This window comes from Phalacrocorax aristotelis, chromosome 1 (genome assembly GCF_949628215.1).
Source record: "Phalacrocorax aristotelis chromosome 1, bGulAri2.1, whole genome shotgun sequence".
Classification (NCBI taxonomy): domain Eukaryota; kingdom Metazoa; phylum Chordata; class Aves; order Suliformes; family Phalacrocoracidae; genus Phalacrocorax; species Phalacrocorax aristotelis.
Window position 1 is genome coordinate 47,894,094 of NC_134276.1, and position 23,960 is coordinate 47,918,053.

The 23,960-nt window shown below is 41.7% G+C and overlaps 1 protein-coding gene across 1 annotated transcript; it reads right to left on the minus strand.

Moving 5' to 3' along the window:
• Positions 1-12: 12 nt before the first annotated feature.
• Positions 13-23,489, minus strand: OBI1 (ORC ubiquitin ligase 1). Its single transcript, XM_075089330.1, has 6 exons — positions 23,300-23,489; positions 18,571-18,706; positions 17,508-17,599; positions 15,639-15,887; positions 12,351-12,439; positions 13-2,355 (listed from the first exon to the last, which is right to left on the minus strand). The coding sequence occupies exons 1-6, from the start codon at positions 23,369-23,371 to the stop codon at positions 852-854; spliced, it is 2,142 nt and encodes a 713-aa protein (XP_074945431.1). The 5' UTR covers positions 23,372-23,489; the 3' UTR covers positions 13-851.
• Positions 23,490-23,960: the final 471 nt, after the last annotated feature.

Sequence of the window (23,960 nt, forward strand, 5' to 3'; positions counted from 1 at the left end):
CAACATCAAGGATTACAGTGCTTATAACATGTTTTATTCAATTCACATAGAAAAGCATGCAGTATTAATGCAAAATGGTACAGTATTAATGTAAAATGTTCAGTGCACATTAGGTAAACAAGTCATTAGCATACAAACCCATTTTTATGGTCTGTACAGGCATACTGAACACATTTAGAATAACAATGCATTGTGGGAACTAAATTAAAATTTGTGCTTAATTTCAAAAAATACAAGCCATGTTTGCAGTGTTAAAGCGATGTTTTCTAACTGAAGTGCTGTAATCCTGAAAAGAAAGGGTGCTACCTTACACCCACTTAAAACAAGAGTTTCGGTACAGTACAGTGCTATGAAACAGTCCAAGCAGCAACATCTCCTCTGGGAGGCAAGTTTTATGGCAAAACTGTCACTGTTTTATAGCAATTTCATGAATCCATAGGATATATAGCCGGTAGCTGCCTTACATGCACAAAATGTCATCTTTAGGAATGGGAAACGTAACCTTTAAAACAAATTCTTACATAAATGACTGATTTGACAAGACCACTTAAAACTGTCCTGTTCAAGGGAGCCATTAGCTGTGCTCACCACTGGAAGATCATGTAACCTGAAAACTTAAAAACAACCCACCCAAAAACCCCAAGTAAACAAAATGCCCAGACAAAGAGAAGAATCTGGAATGGTTCTTCCCTAGGAAAGAGCTTGTAACGGACAAGGGAATGTTCAGTTCTCACACAGTTGAAAGAGACAGGATCAGGTTGCATGGAAGTCATTAAAAATTAAGTTCACCTGTAAATATTAAACATTTGCAGGTTGATGACTATTGAGTCATGTTCGATTTCCAAGCAGAGTCAGTTTTTGGTGGTTTTCGACGGACTAGCACTGGAAAGGCTGCTTTGAATTTTCCTCTTGGTCGACTGACTGATGTTTTTATTTTTCCTTTCAGCTATAAAGGAAGACACCCAAGGAGGATTAAGCTGAGTGTGCAGGTCAGATGACATCTTTAAAAAGCAGGAACCGAACTTTTGTTCTTCAAACAACCTTTGTGAGTTACTGAATAGTAAACTCTGGGAAAAGTCTCTTTGAAATAAACAGTTTGGAGGTTTGGTATCACTAGCCACTACGTTTTGGGCTGTAAACAGCGGAAAGTGGTCATTCATATCTAGCTCAGATGGGGCGAGGATGGAAAACATAGCAGGTTTCCAGCCAGTTCTGTCGACTGCTAGATTGCTTGTCTCTGGGCTCTTCATACTCTGTTCCTCATTCATCTCTTCCAGTTTCTTCTCAGTTTCACTCAGAAGCTTAGAGCACTCCGTTGACTTTGAAGAGTTCTCAAGGTCAGAGGACTTGAAATTATAGCATGGGCTCTTGCTGTTGTCTGATTCGGACATCATTGAGTCCAACTCAGAAATTTTATCAAGGTAGGCAGCATCCATAGACGCCTCACTGGAGGTTCTTGTGCGATTCGTTTCCGAAGAGCAAAGAGTATGTAACCTTTTAGGTAAGCAAGAGCTTGCTTTATCACCAGACTTTGCTGATGTCTCATCTGACTGACCGGCTACTGAACTTTGCTCTGATTCATCAAAATCTAAGTTCTCAGCAAAATTTGTTGGGCAGGTCCCCCAAAAGCCTGATTTTCCTGTAGTAAAACAGTTTAGCTTCTTTTCACTATTACAGCTGCTTGTGCTGTGCTCTGGGGAATCTTTGCTGCAGTCATCTGAAGTGTCACCAAACTCTTCAAATTTCAGTTTTCTCAGGAATGTTGATGGTTTCCTTGCATTTTCTTTTCCATCAGGAGTGTTCAACTGAAGGCGACTAAGAGACAGAAAAGGAGTGCATGGTGGTGGAAGATCATAAAGTTCTTCATCCTTATATGGGGTACATTCCTCAATTTTATTCCACTGCTCTTCTAAGCAGGCATCCATATTTGTAGTATTTTCGCCCAAGAGAACCCCCTGACATCCTGGAAATAGTTCTTTTTTTGGGGCACACTGGGTATTTGAGCCATTGGAACCATCTTGACTAGAAGAGCTTAAACAAGTTCCACCACTGGTCAGCTGTTGAAGACTGTCAGGACTTTGACTTGTAGTCACAGCTTTTTTCTCCTCAACTTGGGTTTTCAGACATGTTGTATCTTCACTGCTCTCAGCTCCTTCAGCATCTGCGGAAAGCACTCTCTCACTAACAGCACTCCCTGTCTGGGTGCCTTCGCCTGCATTTTTCAGCTGTAAAAGCTGACACTCCATTTCTTCTATGTATTTATCACTTCTCTCCAGTGCCTTTTTTAGACGGTTCATTTCACGTTCGCTTTGTTCTACTTTGGACTGAAGTGCAGCTACTGTAAACCTACCAAACCTGCAAGAAATAAAAAAGAAAAAAAATTAAGCTGGAAAAAGACATAGAATCATAGAATCGTTAAGGTTGGAAGAGACCCTTAAGATCATTGAGTCCAACCGCTAACCTATCACTGCCAAGTCCACCACTAAACCATATCCTCAAGCACCACGTCTACCCTTCTTTTAAATACCTCCAGGGATGGAGACTCCACCACCTCCCTGGGCAGCCTGTTCCAATGCCTGACAACCCTTTCGGTGAAGTTTTTCCTAATATCCAACCTAAACTTCCCCGGTGCAGCTTGAGGCCATTTCCTCTCGTCCATTCTTGTGGTGCTTTGCAAGCTCATTTCAAGAAAGAATAAAGCTATTAAACACTGTGTTAATTTGAAACAATAGTTGGAACTTTACTAGTTATGAAAAAGAATAAATCGTCATATATAATGTACAGGTGGAGGTGAATACCTGAAAAGCCAAAATTAAACTATTAGTGGTAGTGAGGCAATAACAAGCAGATTACCCTTTCAGGGGCTGGTTCTATCAATTCAACTCAAATATGCATGAAGAATTATCCCCTAAAACAATGGCAAAGATTTATGATAACATTTGAACAGTGGTCCACATCTTGAAATATTTACATTCAATCATTTTCCTACAGTACAGCAGTGTTTTACAATACATTTTTTACACAATGTCACCTTGTCAAATATAAAAGGCCAATATGAAATTCAGAAATTGTAATAGTCCTTTGAGGTGGTTTAAATACTTATACAGACCATTTCAATTACGTTCCCTTTAGATATACAGCTTTTCCTCAGCCATCATGTGGACAGTACTTCCACTTACTTCAGAGCTACTTGGTTTTTTTGAACTTTACAACCAGAACAATCTAATTTCTTCCTTGACTCCAATACGAAAAACCTGCCACTTGTGGTTTGTGAAAGTTGTGTGTTCGTGGGGCTTCCAGCTTGAGCACATTTTCAATTGACAAGATACGGACTTGCCTTCCCCCCATCCTCCGCCAGCTTTCAAGACTGACCTTCCCCAGAGGGCAGGTGAAGGTTTCAGCTACATGCTCTGACTAATTCTAACTTGTCACTGACAGGTGGGCACCAGGGAATTCCCTGCTCCATCCTAGGCTTTCAATTTACAGAAAGAAAAAAAACCATTAAAGTTCTGGTATTATTAGGAAGGAGGGAAGGACCCGCAGCCACCCTACAACTCTGACACATAAGGTTTTATATCACAAAGAAATGACAATTTTGTATGTGGGCTTACGCTAACCTCCACTTTCCATCATGCAGCTCCATGTTACAGTGCAAGTTTATATTCACTCTTCCAGCACAAACTGCCTGGAATTTCCATGCTGTTTCTTTGTCTGTCTGTCCCTCCCTTCAGCACCTTTCATAGTCACAGGGAATTCCCATTTCATTTGCCCCAGTCTATCCCCTCCCCCCTTCACAAAATGGTCCCACTCCAACCCTTAGACTAGTGAGTGAGGTCTGACGGCTGTGTATCTGTGGCCTGTGACTATGCTGGCAAAATATCCATGGATCTCTGCATGCATTTCCAGCAAAGAACCAAACTGTATTTTGTTTCTTCAATTCCTGAGCCCAAAACAGTAGGAAACTGCTCTATGCTGACAACTGCAATACAGTTAAGTGGGCAGTTGGGGAAAGGAGCAAGGGGTATCACAAGCCCCAAACAAGGTGCGCAGAGTGGCCAGATCTACTGACATATTTCCCCATTCAACTGCTTATGCATATTTAAAGGACTTTGAAGATTCTGGTGTGGAAGGTTCAGTGGTGGGGAAGATTCACACAACAGTCTAAGCCAGTTCTTTCACAGAACTGCTACTAGACCACTTTTAAAAATCAGATCAGCCTAAGCTCCACTCAGTTTTGGTATGTGCCACTCACTGCTTTGTAGGCATGAAATGGCAAGGCAGTAGTTTTATATTTAGGAGTGTTCACTTAGTAAGATTTTTCCCCCCTTAAAAGAAGCTGGCTGGATTGGAACTCTATTAGGCAAGGACTGCCCCCCGCTCCATATTACATCTACCCAATTACCTTTGTCTTCATAAAAATGAAGACAAACCATTTTTCATTTGCTTACTCTATGGGTAACAACTTTTCTCAATTGATTATAGCAGTTTCTCCATTTCTGGTTGCATGCAAGAGGGAAATGGGAGACAGGGTACACAAGGCTTCCTCCCTCTCCCCTGTGAAACTAGATAAAAGCAGAATCACAGACAACTCAGGAATGTTTCAATTATATTTTCAGATGAAGGGGGTTACAATGAAACAAGCATCCTCATATACAACACATTTTGCCTTATTCCCTCCTTCAGCAAAAAGAACTCAGATTCTGGTTTAAAATACTGAAGGAGCCACTGCAGCACAGCAGGGCCCAAGCAAGACCCTTTCTGCTTCCTAGGGTGATTCAGAAGTATTTATTCTGCATTTCTCTAACAGACCTGTTCACACAGCCTTACAGGAGCAAACCTTACACAGCTTAATAAAGGATATAAAAATGATGCAAAGATACAACTTGGCTTAATAGCCAAGTGAGAGATGGGGAAAAATGCTTATGTAAAATAAGCAGTATTTTCTGGGGTCTGCTGTAACAGACACTTTGACATAAAAATTAAACATGTTTACATTTATATGCATACCTGGCAATTCCTTTTTAATGGAAGAATGGTGTAATATGTTTATTTAATGCAAACAGCATTAGTGACAGCCTGAGATTTGCTTATGAGGAAGAAGCACCGTATTCTCAAGTGCAACTTTTATAACAAGTGTCCTCAGGTTAAAAAAAATACAGTATGTTGTTCAAAGCCAAATAGCATCACTAATATGTTAATTGTTGTAGAGGGATGTGCTTGTGAATTTTGGTTTTTAGAAATGGAGCATCTGACATGCTGCCTACAAAGAGCTACCTCTGCAGTTAAGCATCAGAAGAGTAGTTGCTTTCTGGTTCTGCTTTGAGACTTGCATGCATTTACTTCCCAGATTTTCAAGGATATGGATTTTTAAGAAAGCTGTATTATAACGCACATATTTAAACCAATTACTCCAGACCAGAGCATGACATAGCTGTTTTAGTGACTGAGCTGGCAGGTCAGCAGACTGTTTAAAAGACGTGCACATTTTGGTTAAAGAAGCCAGAACCCTCCCCGTCTCCCCAAAACAAACCCCTCTCCTAAGAGGTCTCCTCTTCTTTTCCCTTCAGATGTACAGTGAGCTGTGGCATAGCCAAAAAATTATGGTCTGATGACAACAGTAACAGAATGCAGTACAGTTACATGAAAAGAAATTAAAATTTGGCCTGATACTCTACAAAATTATTTTTCCTGAAGGATTTGAACTTGTAGTGAGGTGGGTGTTGGTCTCTTCTCCCAGGTCACTAGCAATAGAACAAGAAGAAATGGCTTCAGGCTGCATCAGGGGAGGTTTAGATTGGATATTAGGAAAACTGTCTTTCCTGAAAGAGCGGTCATGCACTGGAACAGGCTGCCCAGAAAGGTGGTAGAGTCGCCATCCCTGGAGGTATTTAAAAGATGTGTAGATGTGGCACTTCTGGGCATGGTTAGGAGACGTGGTGGTATTGGGTTGACGGTTAGACTTGATGACCCTAGAGGTCTTTTCCAACCTTAATGATTTGATGATTCTATTTCACACTTGGTAACAATTAGATACATTCTTCAGTAGAATTATACCTGTGGTAAGAGTACTTTTCATATCCTCATGTACGGACAAAGTCTTTACAGTGTTAGGATCTTTTTCTTCAGTTGTATCACTTGCACAATGAGTTTGTATCTCACTGCATTTGTTTCAAGTACATCCCCTCTACAGAAAACTGAAAGCCTAGAGAAACTAGTAGTCACTTATAAAGTGAACAGAGAAACATTTCAGGTGGGGTCTGCATCCTTGAACACAGACATTTAGTGACATTTTAGATGGCCTAAGGTCTTTTACACAACTGCTGGCCTCCAGCTACCACTCTGGAAGGATACAGGTCTCTTATAGGTCCTGTGTTACAGCTGCCAGCCCCAGGGCAGGTGTACTGGATATGTCATAGAGTCTGAGGTGACACTGGATGTCTAGATGAGCACACTTGAACCCCATATAACTGAGGAAAGGCCCTGAAAGAGTCCTTCTTGTTGTCCCAGCATCGTTCTAACTTGACACCAATCAGAAAACTGCAGTCAGCTCTCATCTACAGTGAGCAAGAAGAACTAATGTTATAACTATAATGTTTGAGCCACCCTCTTTCACATTATTCAACAACTGCTCCCTCAGTTATGTTCACGTACTCCTGAAGATGCCCATTTAGAAACTGTTTGGGAAGTTTATTAGTCTCTCACCCACAAGAGAACAAATTCTTCAAGTTGTTTCTTCTCTTCCCAGTGACCACTGACCATAGCAGGTCTGTCTCATTGGGCCCTTAACTCCTATCAACTCAGTATAAAACCACACAACCTCATACAAACATTTCTCTTTGTGGACAGTAAGCATCTGCAGCAAATAGTTTTCCTGTATTACCATCTACAAAAGACTGGGGCTGCAAGGATGCCATGGAAGATGACTCTCCAGTTCTAATCACCCAGTGGCCCAGACTGAGGACTGCCCTGCAGCTCACATACATGAGCATGATCCAGCCTCCAAAGGGAGCAAAGGGTGAGAAGTGGGAAATTACAATGTACAGTCAGGGCTTGTCAGAGTTTGAAATCAGGGCAGTGCCAGAGTGTACAACCAAACCCATCATTTAGATATATATTTTCACTTGGGTTCTGCAGTTAGATGGGAAGAAAGATGTAGGAAATCCCAAGAACAAAACAGCTGAAAGCCCTGGTAGTTTCTACAGCCCTTCTGTGATATCACGTACCAGCTGCAGCTGGATGAGAACAAGTTCTGCAATCTTCCTCCACATCAACTATGAAAGATGATCTGCAGCAACTTCTTGACAATATCCCAGGTTACATGCAATTGCCTTAAAAGTGTGTCATATTTGCAGAGGCGTATTTCAGAAGAAAAACCAAACAGTTACTGCCAGATGGGGGCCTTTTCCTAGCAAGCAAGCAAAAAAGGTCTATAGATATACCTCAAGCGTGCTGGTCTATTTAAGATCTGAAGCCAGGAAAAAAAAAAAAAGAAAAAAAAAAAATCAGTGATGGAATTTGGTTCCACTGAAGAAAAAGCCCTGGGTATAGCCTACAACTGCGTTCCATTCTGCAGACCAGGCTGGCCGACAGAAGAAAGTATACTACGGCTCCTTCTTGAAGGAAGCAGTAGAAACACTTGCTATAGCTAATTTTCTAAGCTTGTAAAAGAACAAGTTATTTTCAATATAAGTAAATACTGGGCAGTAAATCCCCTCCATTACACAGTTCACAGATTACAAAGCAATCTGAAGACACATGGCCTTCCTCATGAAATCTCTCCTGAGCGTCAGGGAAATCCACTTCCTTCACATCACATGAGTAAGGCTAAGCTGTTGGCTGGATGACTGCAGAGCAGCAGGACCTGAACAGAAGAACAGCCAAGGTACTGTCTTTGAAAAAGAGATTCTCCTTTCACTTCAGGAATTGGGTGAATTCAGACAAATGTGCAAAGCCTCTCCAAGCATTTTAACATCTTTCAGTGAAGCAAAACTGGTCTTCCATGTAGGAAAGCCAGATTATACCCGAGGTCAGTGAATAACATAAGCCAGAAAGGTTTACTACAAAAAAAAACCTAAAACAACAAACCCAAAACAGAACACCAGAAAGCCCACAAAACCAAGCAGTGAAGTCTGAATGTCCTTACCCATCTGTTTAAGGTTTAGATCTTCGTGCCTGGAGCAGGTGGTTCCTCAGGGTTTAATGCTATGACTCAAGAACTCAAAGTTGTTTTGAAGGTTACTAAATAGCACTTTTCTCCTATTTACTTTTAAGGCCACACTGCAGCTGGTCTTTGAAGATGGCCACTCCTCTGTGACAGCAAGCTTGCAGGGAGGTGAGAAAGAAGCCCAGTTTTCTATCAAGGAAGATAGCAGCGGTCTTACCCCCTGCACACAACACAGATTGCTAGCAGCCTATTTGTAGGCTCAGTGAAATGCAGAATGGATTAAATAGTCTGGCATAAGTGGAAATATTTGAGTTAGATCAAAATTGAATGTTGTACAGAATGGCCTAGAAAGTCAACAGCCTTAGATTCCAGTGGGCAGGTACCTGAAGTCAAATCTAGACAAGATAAACAGTAAAACTGGAGAAAGGGGAAAAAATAACCCCAAAACAACAACAATAAAACAACTCACAAACCCAGAGAAAAGAGATAATGCAACAATTTTCTGCATGTTACAGATAGTTTTTCATACTGGGATTTTAACTGGCAGAAGAAATTAAATATTTAGGGAAAAGACTCCTAGGAAGCCTAGAAGTCTGGTTCAAGCTAATTTGAATCTAACCATTCATAAAATACACTATACCCTGGAGTAGATGGACTTGCTAGTTATTTTCCTTCAGGTAAAAAGCAAACATCCCTTTGCCAAAAATGCTTTTAGATCCATTGTGCCTTGCCAATAGACCTAACAGTTTTCTATTTTAAGTAGAGCTGGAAGTAATAGGGCTTTATCATCCTGCAAAACTTAAGTTTTAGAAGTTTTCTTGTTCTGTATCAGGAAAAAGGAAGTAACTGAAAATTCCTTAGAAGAAAGAGCAATCAAAGAGCAAGCAACAACCACCAAATACTCAGTCTGATTTGCCTGGAAAATGGGAGACTACCACAGGTCTTTGGTAAGAACCAGAGCAAGAAACTTACCTCTATTTGCTTTTCAGACCTATGTCCCAACTATATGATGGTATGGCAGTCTGGTGAAGGTCTATTCCAAAATGTTTCATGAAAAAAAATATCTATTCAATCAACATTAGGAATTAAATAATTGTGTAAAAATCCCTGACATGGCTGCAACGTCAATTTTGTTGGCATACATGACATTTTTGAGCAGGTTTTAATGGATATGAGCAAAGAAAAAAAACCTCAAGACTATGACAAAAGGCAAGATTTTTACTGACCACTGAAGAAGGCTAATTATAGTTTTTTGGTGATGTCAGAGGTAAAGCCTGTATTGCAAAGAGATCATTCACCTGCCATCAGTGTTGCCTTTTGCTATAAAGCAAAGCCTACTAAAATAATTTAGGTTGTGCTATTTAGCTCCAGTGTCATTATTCACAACATGAACTACATTTGGGATAAGGGGACAGAATACAAATCCTTTCAAAAATAATTTGATACAAGTTCTACTTAGTTACCTAGCCAGTTGTTTAAGCACGAATCCATACCTGACTATCTGAAGCTAAGAAATACATGACAAATGAAACAATGGCGGTGACACTAAATTATGAAGATCCAATCTGGTAGCTATTTTAAATTGCACTAGAGAGCCATTCAGAAACTTCTTCCAAAAATTACCTTCTGAAAAATTCTGAATGAAGTACACTGAAACAACTGTACTGGCAAATCAGTGTACCTGCACAGAAAAGTTTAATTACAGTGACATTGTTGGGCTCTGACGATAAAGCCTTCAATTCTGGTTTCATACGCCAGGTAAGAAAACAGGTATTGCAACCCTTATTCAGTGCGTGAAGCTTAGCTGAAAGACCTTTTAGATATTATCAAAGTTTGCCATCAGAACTGGAAGAACATTTTTAAAATGTCTTGATGCTAGGTCTGGTCTACATATTGATCAGACTAATGACTACAAGGGTGAAAGTTAATTTATAAAATCTGCTAACAGCACTAGGACGGGAAAGACTTCCTACCACTTGGAGGACGTGACTCAAATTCAAAAGAATTGGTTTGAATTTGACACATGCATTTGAAGAAAGCCAATAAATGGGGAAAGTCCCACACTTTGGAAGGGGACATTAGCAGCACAAATGCAAAATGTGGTAACTTTCTAAACAGCAGCAGTGGTATTGGCCATTTGCGCTAGAAGTGCCAGGTAAAAGGAAGCAACAAAAAGGGATATCAATATAAAGTGTTGTAGCAAGACACAAGACAGTTTTACTGCTCTACTTAGTGCTACTGAGGCTTTATTTGGAATCTAGTATCCAGTTCTAAGCATTATTGCTTCAGAAAATTATAGACACTGGAAAGCCCTGAGAGCACAGCAAAACCAAGCAAATCAGTTTACTTTTTCTCCTAAGTCACATTTATCTAAAAGAATTGGACAAATTCAGTCTAGAATACATGACTAGGACTGAATTGGTATAGGTAGGGTGAATCAAAATTGCTAAGTTTAAGCTGTGGAAGGGTTTCTTCCAGGACAAATTTTTCCTTGCGTATACTTAAATTCTTGTAGTACACCACTGTGCTCAAAGTAAAACCAAAGCTGAAGAGAGCAGGGGCAGGGTACAGACATGCAACTGCCTACACTCCTGAAGTGTTTGAACTGTTCCTGGCTCAGTTTAAGCCTGATTCAACTCATGTGCTCAATTCCCATGTGCAGTTTTAGAGTTAGCATAGGCCAAAGATCATTCCCCAGGCAGGTAGCATGCGACTATTAGTCTCCAGAACAACAACAACAACAAAAAAAAAACGCAGAAAGGTTAATGGTATAGACACAGACAGGCCAATCCAGCTGGCATCTGGGTTGCAAAACAGACCTTGACACTGTCCAACTTCTATATCTGTGCTTCTAAAGAAGAAAGTTGACTGGCTATTGTTATAGGCCACACTGGCAAAAGATGGGAAAATAATCAGCTTACAACAAAGACTAGTTCTTCACACCCATGACCCTCCTCCCCCGATACCTAATATTTCTGACCAACAAGGTGGTAAAGTGTGCACAAGCTAGAAAAAATGGAAATTCTCTCTGCTGGGGAGTTTACCTGACATCAGTAAAGTAGAATCAAGTTAGATGATCCGGTTTCTTCCAGCTCTTCTTTTCTAGGATTTATTTAGTTACATCTATTTACTTTCCAAGTTTGCCATCTTTGCCAACTCACTCTTGAATCTTATGGGAAAAGATATCCCATGCCATTGAAGCCCCTCTCCATTGCCAAGACCTTAAACAGGGCTCTATCTCCCTTATTAGGGGACTTCAGGGCAGAATGTAGTTTTACGTATTTAACAGCATAGCACAAGGATCATGCATCTTTCCTGTGGTCTTGAACGACAAGCAGTCTGGCAAGCAAGCTCTCTGTAAGGATGGATTTCATCTTCCAGTGAGTTATGAACTAGATCAAAATCCAGAGAGCTCTCTTCACACATTACACAGGTACCCCTCAACCCTCTTCCTCAAAAGCACCATATAAGCCTTTGGCCAATGCTGCTCTTAGCTTTCTAAGTTCTAAACCAATATAAGGTAGAAAACCAATGAAAGAAAGGAACACAGCTTTAAAAATATGAACATGTTGCTTCACGAAGTACTCCACGAACAGGTACCTTAGCATGCGGCTGTAATCAGTATGGCAAAGTTTCTGCTTTTCAAGGTCATTGTCATTTGTGTTTTAACTGTCTGAGTATTTAACACAGGTGTCAGTTCTGGCAATGATGTTCTTGTGCTGCAGAAGCTCAATTCTATCTTGCCCAGACACAAAGATGTCAGGGGCTTTCCCTGAGTAGGGAGCCTAACTCCACAGAACAAACCTTGAAGGCAGCAAAAGAAAGAAAACAAAACAACCAGAACCTCTGCACTCAGTAACAGACCTTCTACTTTTACCATATACCAGATTTAGAAATTTCCCAATAACAAAAGTTAACTGTAGAATTAAAGGAATAAATCCAGTCCTTCAATATTGGCCAGATAATGCAAGGAATAGCACTTGTAGTCATGTCATATTCCTTCACTGTAGACTTGCTGCTATTCTGTAAGTTGCATTTGTCACCCAAGTCTATGAGGATAAAAATTCCAAAGTATACCTGGAGACACATATGCGATACCATATACACCACCAGTTTTAGGTTAAAGTCCTACAACAGTTAAACAGTCTATAAATAAAAGATGGTAGCTTTTAAAATATTCACATACTTTTGGGGTGATCTACTATCAACTTCAGCTTTTAGTCGCAAATTCTCTCTTAAAAGGCTATTGTTTTCCATGCTCAGTTTCTTATTTGCCTAAGGAAAAGAAAAGGAAAAAAATAAGTATACAGTAAAACAGAAATGACTTCTAATATTTATAGGACAAGCTGTTTCTCCTTTTTAAAGGGACAGAGCTAGAAATGCGAAAGCAGGAAACAGCCTTCAGACAAGGACACCACTTAAAAATCACCATGGGAAATGGCTTGCAAAACTGAATAGCGAACAGACATTTTTTATTTATATTCCCAAAATACATTGCAAGCGTCCTATCTAGGGAAATAAACAGAGCTATGTTAGTTAGCACAGAAAGTCATTACGGAGATGTACTAATGGCAATTCCATGTTTTTTTTTCCACATGACTAAATACGTTAAGTACATTAACATTACAATGTGCAGGTATCAGCAAAACTAATGTTCAACAGCTTCCTCCATTCCAGATTAGAGTAAGATTACTTTGGGTTTTTTGGCTTGTTGTTTTTAAAGCACAGTTATCCTATGGATGTAAATCCATTATGACAAGCTATTTGCAGTCTTTCTTCACTTTCTTCTAGGAAGTTGTGATTAAGACTCCCGACTCACAACCCTTCTTACTCCTTGAATTGAGGTCAATTCCTTCTTCTCAGTTCAGCGGACACCCTTGTTAACAAGATACTTCATATAAAGAGAAATTTTCCTGCTGCCGTGTTTCAGAACAATGAATGCCACCACCCTAACAAGTAGAAAATATTCTTTGCTTTTCAGAGTCTGCTCAACCTCCGTATGCTGAAAACAGCACCACCGGCCCAAGACTTGTAATTCATAGCCTCTGTTAGATGATGCTTTCCGCTGCATAATAAAAGTATGATCTAGAGTTAGATCTGAAGAAGGAGCTATGCAACTGGGCTCAGGAGTGAAATGTACTTTTTCAGAAGCATCAAACAGTACAAGAACAGAGGCAGAAAAATCTAAATGCTTATACAAATATCCCCAGCAACCTCTCCAGGTGAGGCCAAGACAGTGGGGGTAGGGTGAATGGAGCAGACAGCCCCACCCCCCCCAAACCAAACCCCCCCGCACCCACCTCCCCAACACCACAATATTCCTAGAGGCAGGAAGAGTAAACAAAGACTTCTAGTAAAGAAAGAATCAGAAGGGTGAGCCCAGGGCTTGGGTGCCTGAGTGTCCACTATTTGGTACTTTAAAAATAAAAGCACAAAAAACTACCCTCAAAACAATGAGTAAGAATTCAGGACACCTCACTTCCAAAGGAGCATCAAACCATTCGACAACATGGCCAAGACCTTTCTCTTTTTCCAGAGACACCGTTCCCCTCAGCCAGACAATAAAATAGGAAATTGCATGACTTGGGTGGAGTTGGTAGGTAGGGCATCCACCTGGCACATGGTAAGGCAGGACTGACCTCTCTGGTGTCCTGCTTCCAGACAGTGTTCTATCCTCCATGCCAGTAATCTGCAAGGGACCCCCACCTCCAGCACAACGTCTAGATTAACGAGTTCATGTAACCACATTATCAGTGAGTGCACTTTGTCTTGTATTTCTACTGCTGGGTCTGTATCATCACTGCTGTACTTGTTATGACTCCACTCAAAGTCATATCGCCTACTTTGGGAGTCTCTGCTCCAGGACGTTAAATGATAAAGGTGGCTGCTATTTCCTGACTCAGTCTGTTTTTAAAAAGAAAGTGATGGCAACTACATTTTCTGAGGGTCCCTGTTCTCACTGGGAAGCCATGGGTGGTTGAAGCTCCTGGGTCAGGTACTTTAGGGCACAAGAAGGTTTCTGGTGTACATGTGGAAGAGGTCTTGCTGCTGAATCTGAACAGCTCATGCTGTTCAGATCGGGGCTGGTCATTGCATGCTTAGAAGTGAAACAAGGTCCAAAAGAAGAGCCAGTGATTTTAGGTACTTCTGGAATTAAGCAGCTGTTGAACAGGGAACAGATGGGAAGAGAGTGCCTGGATCACAGTTTAAGACTTGGTCCCTAAAACCCACCTAAACCTCTATTTATACCTAACCCTTAACCAAATTCAGAGACTCCATAAACTTAAAACCCTTTTCTTGCTAAGGCTGAAGTTATACTGGGAAAAAAAAAAAAAAAAGCCCAAACATACCCCTGCCCCAGTCCCTGCTATATTCTTTTTACTTACCTAGGGAAAAAGTGAAAAACCTTAGTCATCACACACACACAAACAAAAGAGGCAGTACAGTGTAACTATATGGGGGAAAAAACCCACAAAAATTAGGCAGACAAGAGCTCCTTGCTGCAAATCCCCCTTTCCCAATTACAGGTGACTGAAGCTCCTGGGATCCTCTTTAGATGACAGAATCCAGTAGTGGCCCATTAAGAACAACAGAATGGCAGAATGGTATAAGAGGGGCCTCTGAGTCTGTAGCACAGGGAAAGTGTAAACAATATTAATGCTTACAAGGGGAAAAAAGAATGTCCTAAACACATAACACTTTGGTTTTGCAGGAGGCAACCCAGGGCTGAAGAACTAAAGACAGCATTTTGAGTAATTCCAAGTCCAGTTTCTTCCACCTTGCTTTTCAAATTAATCTTGAAATTTCACTCTTCTTCAATGTTTGAAGTGATCCTTCCTGTGTCCACAGGTAAGATTTTGCAAGGTATTTTTATTTAGATGTATTTTCACATTACTATCTCCTGCACCCCTCCTTCTGCAATATCAGGTTTTCTTTTATATTACATTCAAGATGGATAAAAAAGCCGCAGGTTTCCAGTAAAGGATCTTCTGGTCATAAAATGCTGAAGCTTGTCTATTTTTGGTCAAAGGGTCAAGTTACTCTGTCTCAGCAAATTGCACCAAAAATATCGGCTAGCAGCGAGGGCAATAGTGCAAAATCTGCCGCAGCCAACTGTACTGTGTTTGGCCACTGAATATTGTAAAATAGATATATTATATAGATTATTGCAAGCCTGAAAAATCTGGTCATCAATACTGGTGACAAATGCTGCTATAATCCAATTACCCAGCCATACAGTGACAGAGGAGTTGAAGAAGAGTCACATACAAGACTCAGTAGAATAAGCAATAACATCTGACACTTGCAAAGGCTAAATGGAAATACTATGATACACCAGCAGTCACTGGAATTCAATTTTTCCCCTCTTTCTTCTGGATCTATTAAGTACCCAGAGGTCGTGCTAGCTCTCGCTCCCGTTTAACTAACATGGAATGGTTGCACTACAAGATAGCTGAAGAAATGTATTTATTACCTCCTTCAACTTTTCCACATTATCCATCACTTTTTCATATATATCATTGGCAGCTTTCAGCTTTTTGCTCCATTCCTCTGGGGTTTCTGGGCCACTGGTACTTGCTTCATCTGCTGACTGGTTAGTTTCCTCATTTTGGCAAGACAGAGCTGATGCCGTAGGATCCAGAAGAGATTTCAGCTGTGTCTGTAAACTGAGATTTTTACCTCTCAGGTCTTCCACTTCTTTTTGCAGGGATTCTATTTCATCCTAAAGGTGTCAGAAATTCACAGGCATTAAAATAACATGTGAGATTAATTAAATAATACTGGCAAGTTCCCACTGCACTTCAGAAACATGGGTTCTCTGGCAAGCCCAGATGCACGCCTTCACTTACACATATATCTAAGCATGCTCATGTACTGTGCTCTAGGCAGTATTTTAATCAACCTGCACACTCACGCAGAGTGAAGGTTTTAGCGAAGGGAATCCTCTGACTGCATAAAGGACCCTGGACAAACTGGCAGGCAGACCAAAAGCTTCAAAGCATGCAGCAACCTGAATCTATTATTAGGGCACTCTGTGGGAGGATTTCCTGTATCAAGAGTGTTCTTAAGGTCATCCTCTGCTGACTCATTTGCTGTTACTTGAGAACATTTCTCTCATTCTGAAACATCACATGTTCAGATACTGAAAGTCTCAAGATTCAAAATGGACAGAACTCTGCCTGGAAGAGGCTGCTCCAGCTACACAAAAGTAGCAACGTCTTAGGGAAGACTCTCAAAATGCAAAGAACAAAACTCTTAGCTGTATTGGTCTGAAGCCACAGAGAAGCAAAAACCTTCAAAAGCCTGTTGTTAAAAGGGTAAAAGAAATAATTTATCCGAAAACATGTCTTCTACACTGTTCACGAACCTAAATACTTGAGTTGCTCAAGGTCAGATTATTAAAGGAGGTCATATATGGCATTTAAATAAATCCAAGGCATATTTGCACAAATAATCTTTTCCCCACTCCCCCAGCATGAGAACAGCCATTTTAAATTTAGGTTTTTGAAGACATTTATGTTATCCTCTGTATATCTGTGTGATTCTGGAACTGATTCAATGGACAGGCAGGAAATCTCCTTTCATACAGGATGAAAAAAGCTGAGCTACAGGCAAGCATGCCCTAAAAGACATCCCTTAATTCCCCAGTGTTAAGGGTATATACAGTGTCTGTATCCTTTCTCTGAGTCTCCTCCCTGGACAGGTTTCCTTGCAAAACGTGTGATGTCTTCACACTGCTGCTACTAAGGAAGCAACAGCTGAAAAAACAAACTAAGCATATTCCTTATTAACACCTTTCACCTTGTTCCTAAGAGAATATTTTTCCAGCAGGAGAGTGGAGATGAACTTCCAAGCATTCACTCACTTTCAGAAAACAATAAAGCAACACTGACAGAAATTAACCTATGCCATAAGGTTACAGTGGGCAATATTCTTTAAGAAGGAATTTAGTCTCCCTGAGCAACAGGGAATTACTTCAGAAAATGTTCGCATTTGTATCGAAGACAAAAGTTCCCAACACCCAATATACATAACGAAAACCTTCCCGTACCACCTGTGGGTGGAATTCCCACAAAACTATGGAATTGGCTGTACTTGATTTCCAGTAGCATAGGAAGAGTACCACCATGACTTCAGTGGGATCACTTCAAGCACCAGCAAATGCTCTCTTGTAACCTTAGCCAGAAGGTGAGATTTTAATGCAGCTGAGTTTCATGTAGATTCAGTAAAAACCTTTACTCAAAATAAAAACAATGAGACTCAAAGCAAAAAGACCAGTTGTATGCGGTAATTTAATAGTTGCAGTTTGTCTGGAAAGTCACAATATTCACCAGGTCCTTACCTCATATTCTTTGTGGAGCAATTCAAGCCTTGTTTTACGTAGGTGTTTTCTGACTGTTGGACTAAATATAGTATCACTTTCACTCGTTCCTCCTAAAGTAGCAAAGGATAAAAGAAACACTAACATTGTTTCTTTTTCACTCATACTAGTAATCCACCTTACAGTGTTTTTCATATTATCAACTAAAAATACAGCTCATATTGGACCAATCTATTAGCATAGGAGATTTCAAGTCCTTTCATTTTCAGAATGGGTTAAATAGGAGTGTCTATTAGTGATGTTTAGAAGTCAAAATCCTGCCTTACAGCAGGAAGACAACTTCTGTTTTTCAACTTCGTACTTTCCTTAACAGAATCCTACCTTATTTAAGACCATACTATTAAAACAAAGCTAAGGAAGGCAGAGAGGGAATCAAGCATAGTACAAGATAGTGTAAGTTTCTAAAGTGAGATTGTTCAGATATATTTTTCTCTCAGAGCCAAATAGCAGAGCTGACACTTTATGTCAAATGAAGATCGCAGTATTTCCTAGCTCTGGGGAAGTTCAGATCCTCATTCAAATGTTGCAGCTTTGACTTATTTCTGCACTAAGAGACATTTTCTTAACAATAAAGCAAAAGCAAGGAAACAGCGAACAAAACAAAACAAAGAAGAAAAAAGACCACATAAATCCAGAATCTTGCATAAGTAAGTACATTATTTCTCAGCTCAATGCTATTCTCTTAGGTCAACAGGTTGCAATGCATAGGTAAAGTACTTCTAGTAAGATGCATTTTTTTCCAGTTAAAGGCACCATCCAACCAAGATTTAAAAAACCATCATTACAGCTGTGGGGTGCTTGCTGCCTTTGAATAGTCTAGCCACTAATACACACATCATCTTCAGAATTTTTACCTTGTAGCTATTATGTATGCTTCTGGAGAGAGTTAAAGTCGGATCTTCCTTAGATGCTGGTAAAAAAAAAAACACAGAGGAAAAAAATATCCAGACATCTTTGGACTCAAAAGAATCTCCTCCAGCAGCAAATACCGGAAATTTATTTCCAAGTCTAAAGTTGTCCTTACCTATAATTTCCTTGCAAGGATTTTCAGGTGTGATAGGAATCCTGCAAGCTGGACACTGATTATTGTTCTTCAGCCACACTTCAATACAAATGGAACAGAAGACATGGTTGTTGACACAGATGACTGGGTGACGGACCTTTTAGTTAAGGGGCAGGGGAAAGAAAAGAAAACAAACAGAAAGACACTATGAATACTTTAAAACTCTTTCAGGTACCAGAATATGAAAATACACTACTCCGCCTCTCAGTGCAAGTCTGGTCTTACAGGAAAGAGACACTGTTGTTTCACAGGGCTAGAAGAGACCTCCCGACTCACGACACCAAACTTCCCTATTATTGAGGGCACCAAAGCTATAACCACTTCTGCAGAACTATGGTCCTTGATTCTGAGAGCTCATTAATACACAGTGTGGCAGGCACCCTTCCTTCACCCCACGACCTCCAAGAGCTGCAGCCAACTGCTCCGATGAAATGCGTTCACCTCCCTAGGCGGAAGGAGACCAAAAGACACCTATTAACTGATTTCCAAGAGTGAGGGAATGAGGGATTGCTCCTTGCAAAAACCAACACTTTGCCTTGGAAGAGGTGTCACTGAAACGGATAGCGTTACAGATTAACTCTAGCCTGCACATAATCAGCTTCATGGAAGTCAGCCTTAGAAAGGATACGGGCCAAACCCACAGAGCAGAAATGTGAACCAGCAATCACTAATTCAAGCCTCCTGCTAGATATGCATTGCTACTAAATAAATCATTACCGAAGAATAGGCCAGCTAACTGAAGGATTAAATATTCCAATCTGACACAGATCCTTTCAAGGAGCTTTCCCTCCCCTTCCAAAACAGCAGGGTAAACAAACTTTTAGAAAATATTAATGACAATGTGTTATCCTCTCTTGTCATTTAACTGTAGACCCTGTTTGAAAGTAAGCATGCATACAGGGACCAAATATGATATGGAAGAAAAAGACCTTCCCCTGTACCTGTGCCTTACTGAAGCTTCTGTTACAGCTTACCATAACACACCCTCAAATCTCTTAACAGTACTATCTGTGTTAGAGGTCTCAGAAATACTTTTTTCTTTTTCCTCCACCACTATATTTGCCCAAGAAAAGTGTTTTGAGACACAGAAGTAGCAGTATCTACTGCTTTAGAGCCTACTGCATTGCATTTAAAACCCAAGTTCAAGAGAATTCTTTCAGCTTTAGAAGAAGCCCTCATCATCCCCAAGTTCTTCCTCTTTTATTCTATTAGTAAAGTAGTCAAACTAAAAAGCAAAAATGAGATGTTGGCAAGGGGAAGCAAGCAACTGGAAAGGACAGCCAAAAGTCACTTTGAAAAACAGATTAGAGGTGTCCTGTCGTAATCATACACATACAATCAGTGTTGCAGAAGCTAAAACCCAAGTGTTTTATTACTGAAATACAAATGGATGCGAGTTAAGACTCAGATCTACCAGCTGCTTCTCCAATTTACTGTTTGTGCCTCTGTCACGTTACAGGATTCACAGTATCTCCAAAACCTCCAATATGACAGTCCTGGGAGCCAAAGGATTTATCTACACACAAACAGAAACTCAGGTTATTGAAGACGCGAACAGAGAGAAACTAAGTGATTTCTCCAAGTGTCTGCACACTTTGTGCTCTAATTAAGGAGGCTCTTTTGTGATTAATGCAAACATTAGCACACTGATGCTTTGGAAATGTTTAAATATTACAATTTCAATTATTAAAAAAAAATATTGTTATTTACCGCTTTTCTTTACCAGAAAAAGAGTTTTCTCCAGCTTTCCCACCAGCATCTAAAAAAAGAAAACCTCAACTTTTTCTCTGGCTATACTTCTTTCTTCCTCAAAAGCAGCCTGAGAATAGTTATATGGATAGCGATGATAGGATACAGAGCAGAATAACATAAAATAATCCAAACAGGAAAAGACATTTCAGGAGTGCAGGTCTCCCCTCCAGGGAGCAAGAGACCCTCAGTTACCCCAAACCTGACATGGAAGCGCACTTCTTGCAAGTGAATGATTACTCCATATCTCTAGCAAAATAGTAAGTCACTTTTATTAGTCTCCAGGGTACAGTGCTTCTGATTTACACATCTTTACAAGTTTCATTTCAGGGATGAGGTTTATACTTTTGTTGGCTCAGGATCTACACACAAAGCAATCCACGCAACAACAGCAGAAGTCACTATTGAAATGTCACACAATGGCTGGGGGTGCCACTGCCCTTCACGGAGTCCCTGGGCAACCAACTGCGACACCGCCAGGGTGGGGGGCAGAGGATCGCGACATACTCATTACTAAAAAAGCATTTCGCTTGAATTACAGCACAGTTTCAGTTCCTTAATCGACCGTAATGTCTAGAAAGACTACAGCTTCTTTGGGAAGGCTTAATCAGCTAGGTGATTTTGAGCAATTTCCTCATTTTCCCACACACATAATGCGATTCCTACACGGATAAAAATCAGATCCTGTACACATCCTTGTCACCTTGAAAGCACTTCTAGACCTTTGAGCAGCATTAATGGAGGAGCAGGCGTGTGGAATAGCAGGCACGCTGATACCAATGAATGAATCCCCAGACATCTTAGGGGATTGCATGCCTGAGCCCAAGCAAACTGTCAACACAAAAACGAACACAAGAGACCTTCAATCCTTCTAGAACACAGGCCTGACACAGGTGGCTTCTGATCTGCTCACTAATCATGAATACAGATACGTTAGTAGATAGCCCAGACTGTGTTAAAAGAAAATTCAGTTAGCAAACATGAAATTTATCCAAGCAATTAACTCTTATTATAAATGGGTATCGCACACTTTGCCAATACACTTTATGACACTGTTCACACTAACAAAATGGGATAACATTCCCCCCCCGCCCAAGATTTCTGCTCCATTAAAAACAGTGAGTGGTCAACACTACTGAATGAATGAGTTTCTCTTCAATATCTCTTTTTATCCCCTTACCATTACGCACAGTGAATAGTTCCTACTTTGCAGCCAGTTCTTTGTAAATTTTGCAGAGATAGCAAGAGGTATATTCTGACTGTAGGACAGGCCTTCTACTCAAAGGGAAGCCTATGCTACTAACTACAGAAGTATTAGAATATGTCAACCTTCCATGACACTTTCTGCTCCTCCCTACAAAACAGGACAAAACCAGCAAGATTTTCCCCTTTATTTAAACTAGATAACTTTTTGTTCCTCTAACCTTACTCTTGAAAGGAGAAGAGCTTTTTCTGATAAATTTTTCAATGAAGTTCCAAGCTGGAGATGGAGATACGTATTAAAAAAAGGACAGCAAAATTTAAACAGCTTTACACATATAAAAAAAGAAAGCATTCAAATACCTTTATTACCGATATCGCCAGTAGATTCACTTACATAATGTTAATATATTACCTCAGCGCAAGATACCAAGTAAGAAGAGTGTAAAAACCTCTTCCAGTACAAACTCACGAACATAAATTCCTGACCAACTCCAGTAAAAGTGCTAGTATGAAACAGTAGCTTGAAATAACCCAGGGGCTTTATAGCAAAATATTAGTGAACACCTAACCAATCTATAAAGTGTTTAGATTAGAAAGTCACTGGGATCAGATTCAAAGAGCAAATACACTGTCAGTTTGATTTCGCTCCCCTCTTTTTTAAGAGTATTCACTCAGCATTACAGACACAGTAAATTTGTGTTCTGCTCCACTTTCACTAAACAGACAAATATAAAAGGAGAGGTAACAGGACCACAGCCAGGAAGTCTTGCTCGGCTTCCACAGAAAAGCCAAGAAATGAGTAAACATGGTTGCTAAACGCATCACTCTCTGTCAGAGTTAAGAAAGCTGAGAAAAAGGGAGATGTCCGACTACTTTCACTACCAGCGCTACACCTACTGTATACACCGAACGCACTTATTCTTTTGTTATAGCTCCAGCAGAAAAGGTCTTGGAGTAAAGGCCATGGGAGGTAGAAGGAAATCGGACAGTAAATGCCAGAGTAGATGTAAAAGGTTATTTCTTCCCTTGTAATTATTATTGTGCTTTAAGAGGTTTGTTTTGGAGAGCAATGAAACAAGAAAAAAAAAAAAAAGGAGTAGTGGGAACGAGCAAAGATTTTGAGAAGCAATTAGTGACAGCTATGAAACTACCTCTGGGGCTTTTAGGGAAGAACAGACCAGCAAGAGCCCTCCGCTTCCCGAAGGAGCAGAGAAAGGGACCGAGAAAGGGCCAGAAAGAAAAAACGGAAACTTTTTCTCCAGACTGCTTCAGTTTTGTTCGATACTTTTAAAATCCGCTCGGTTGTACATCCCCTCTTTGTTCCGCCTGGCCCCCACCGCGCAGCACCGCGCTCAAACACACGCTCACCTAGTATTCTAAAACGTTCTAGCTCCCACAGATACCGGAGAGAGAAAAACCCCGCAAACGCTCCCCGGGAGCCCTACACCCCGCTTCGGGGCGGCCGCTGCCGGGGGGGACTGCGGCCCCCAGTCCCCTCCCGCCGCCCCCGGGAGGCTCCCGCCGCCCCGGCCCACGCCTCCCAGCGCCGGCAACGAACCTCGCCCGCGGCCGGGACCTGGACCGGCCCCCCCGGGGACGGGATACCCTCCTCCCCGAGGCGAAGGGACACCCCCCGCCCTTAGGGACGAGAGCGGGTCGCCCTCCCGTGCCCGCACCGGGCCTCCCGCAGGCGGGGGGGTGGGGAGCTGAGGGGGAAGGGCAGCGGCGGCGCCGTTACCTTCCCCAGGCAGATGTGGCAGGTGATGGGCAGCGTGAGGGACAGCGTGACGCTCGGCCCGTGCTGCGCCATGGCGGCGGCCCGGCCCCGCCAGCACGGAAGTCCCGCGGGCGGTAACGGCGGCGGCAGCAGCGGCGCCCCGCCAGCCCCCGCTACGGCAAGCCGGCGAGGCCAAGCCGCCGCCCGGCGGAGGGAAGGCGGTGCGCGCTTTTGCAGCGCTCCCCTGGAGGGCGGGCGGGAGCCGCGGGCCCCTCACGCCTTTGCCCGCCGCCGGGGGCAGCCCGCCGCCGCCCCGCACTGCGAAGGGCCGGCCTCGGGGCAAGGCCTCGCCGGCCCGCGGCCCCGAAGGGGTGGTCTGGGGAGCCCGCGGGGTTTTTGGCCTCCGTGAGGGGGGGACAGGGCGCCGTGGGGAGCGCTTGGTAAAGGGCCCTTGCAGCAGGAGGCCGACGCGGTGACAAGGGCTGTCCTTTCCCGTTATCAACCTCACTCAGGTTTCATTGTGCTGAATTAAATAAACTGGCCCGTTTAATCCTCTTAATTCCCCCGAGCCTTCCTCTGTGCATTTTCCTCGTGTCCTTTTTTTTGTCCTACTCCAGCACAGCAAATAGGAACACATCCCCGGGGGAAAAACCCCACTCTTCCCACCACCTCGCCCCAGGCT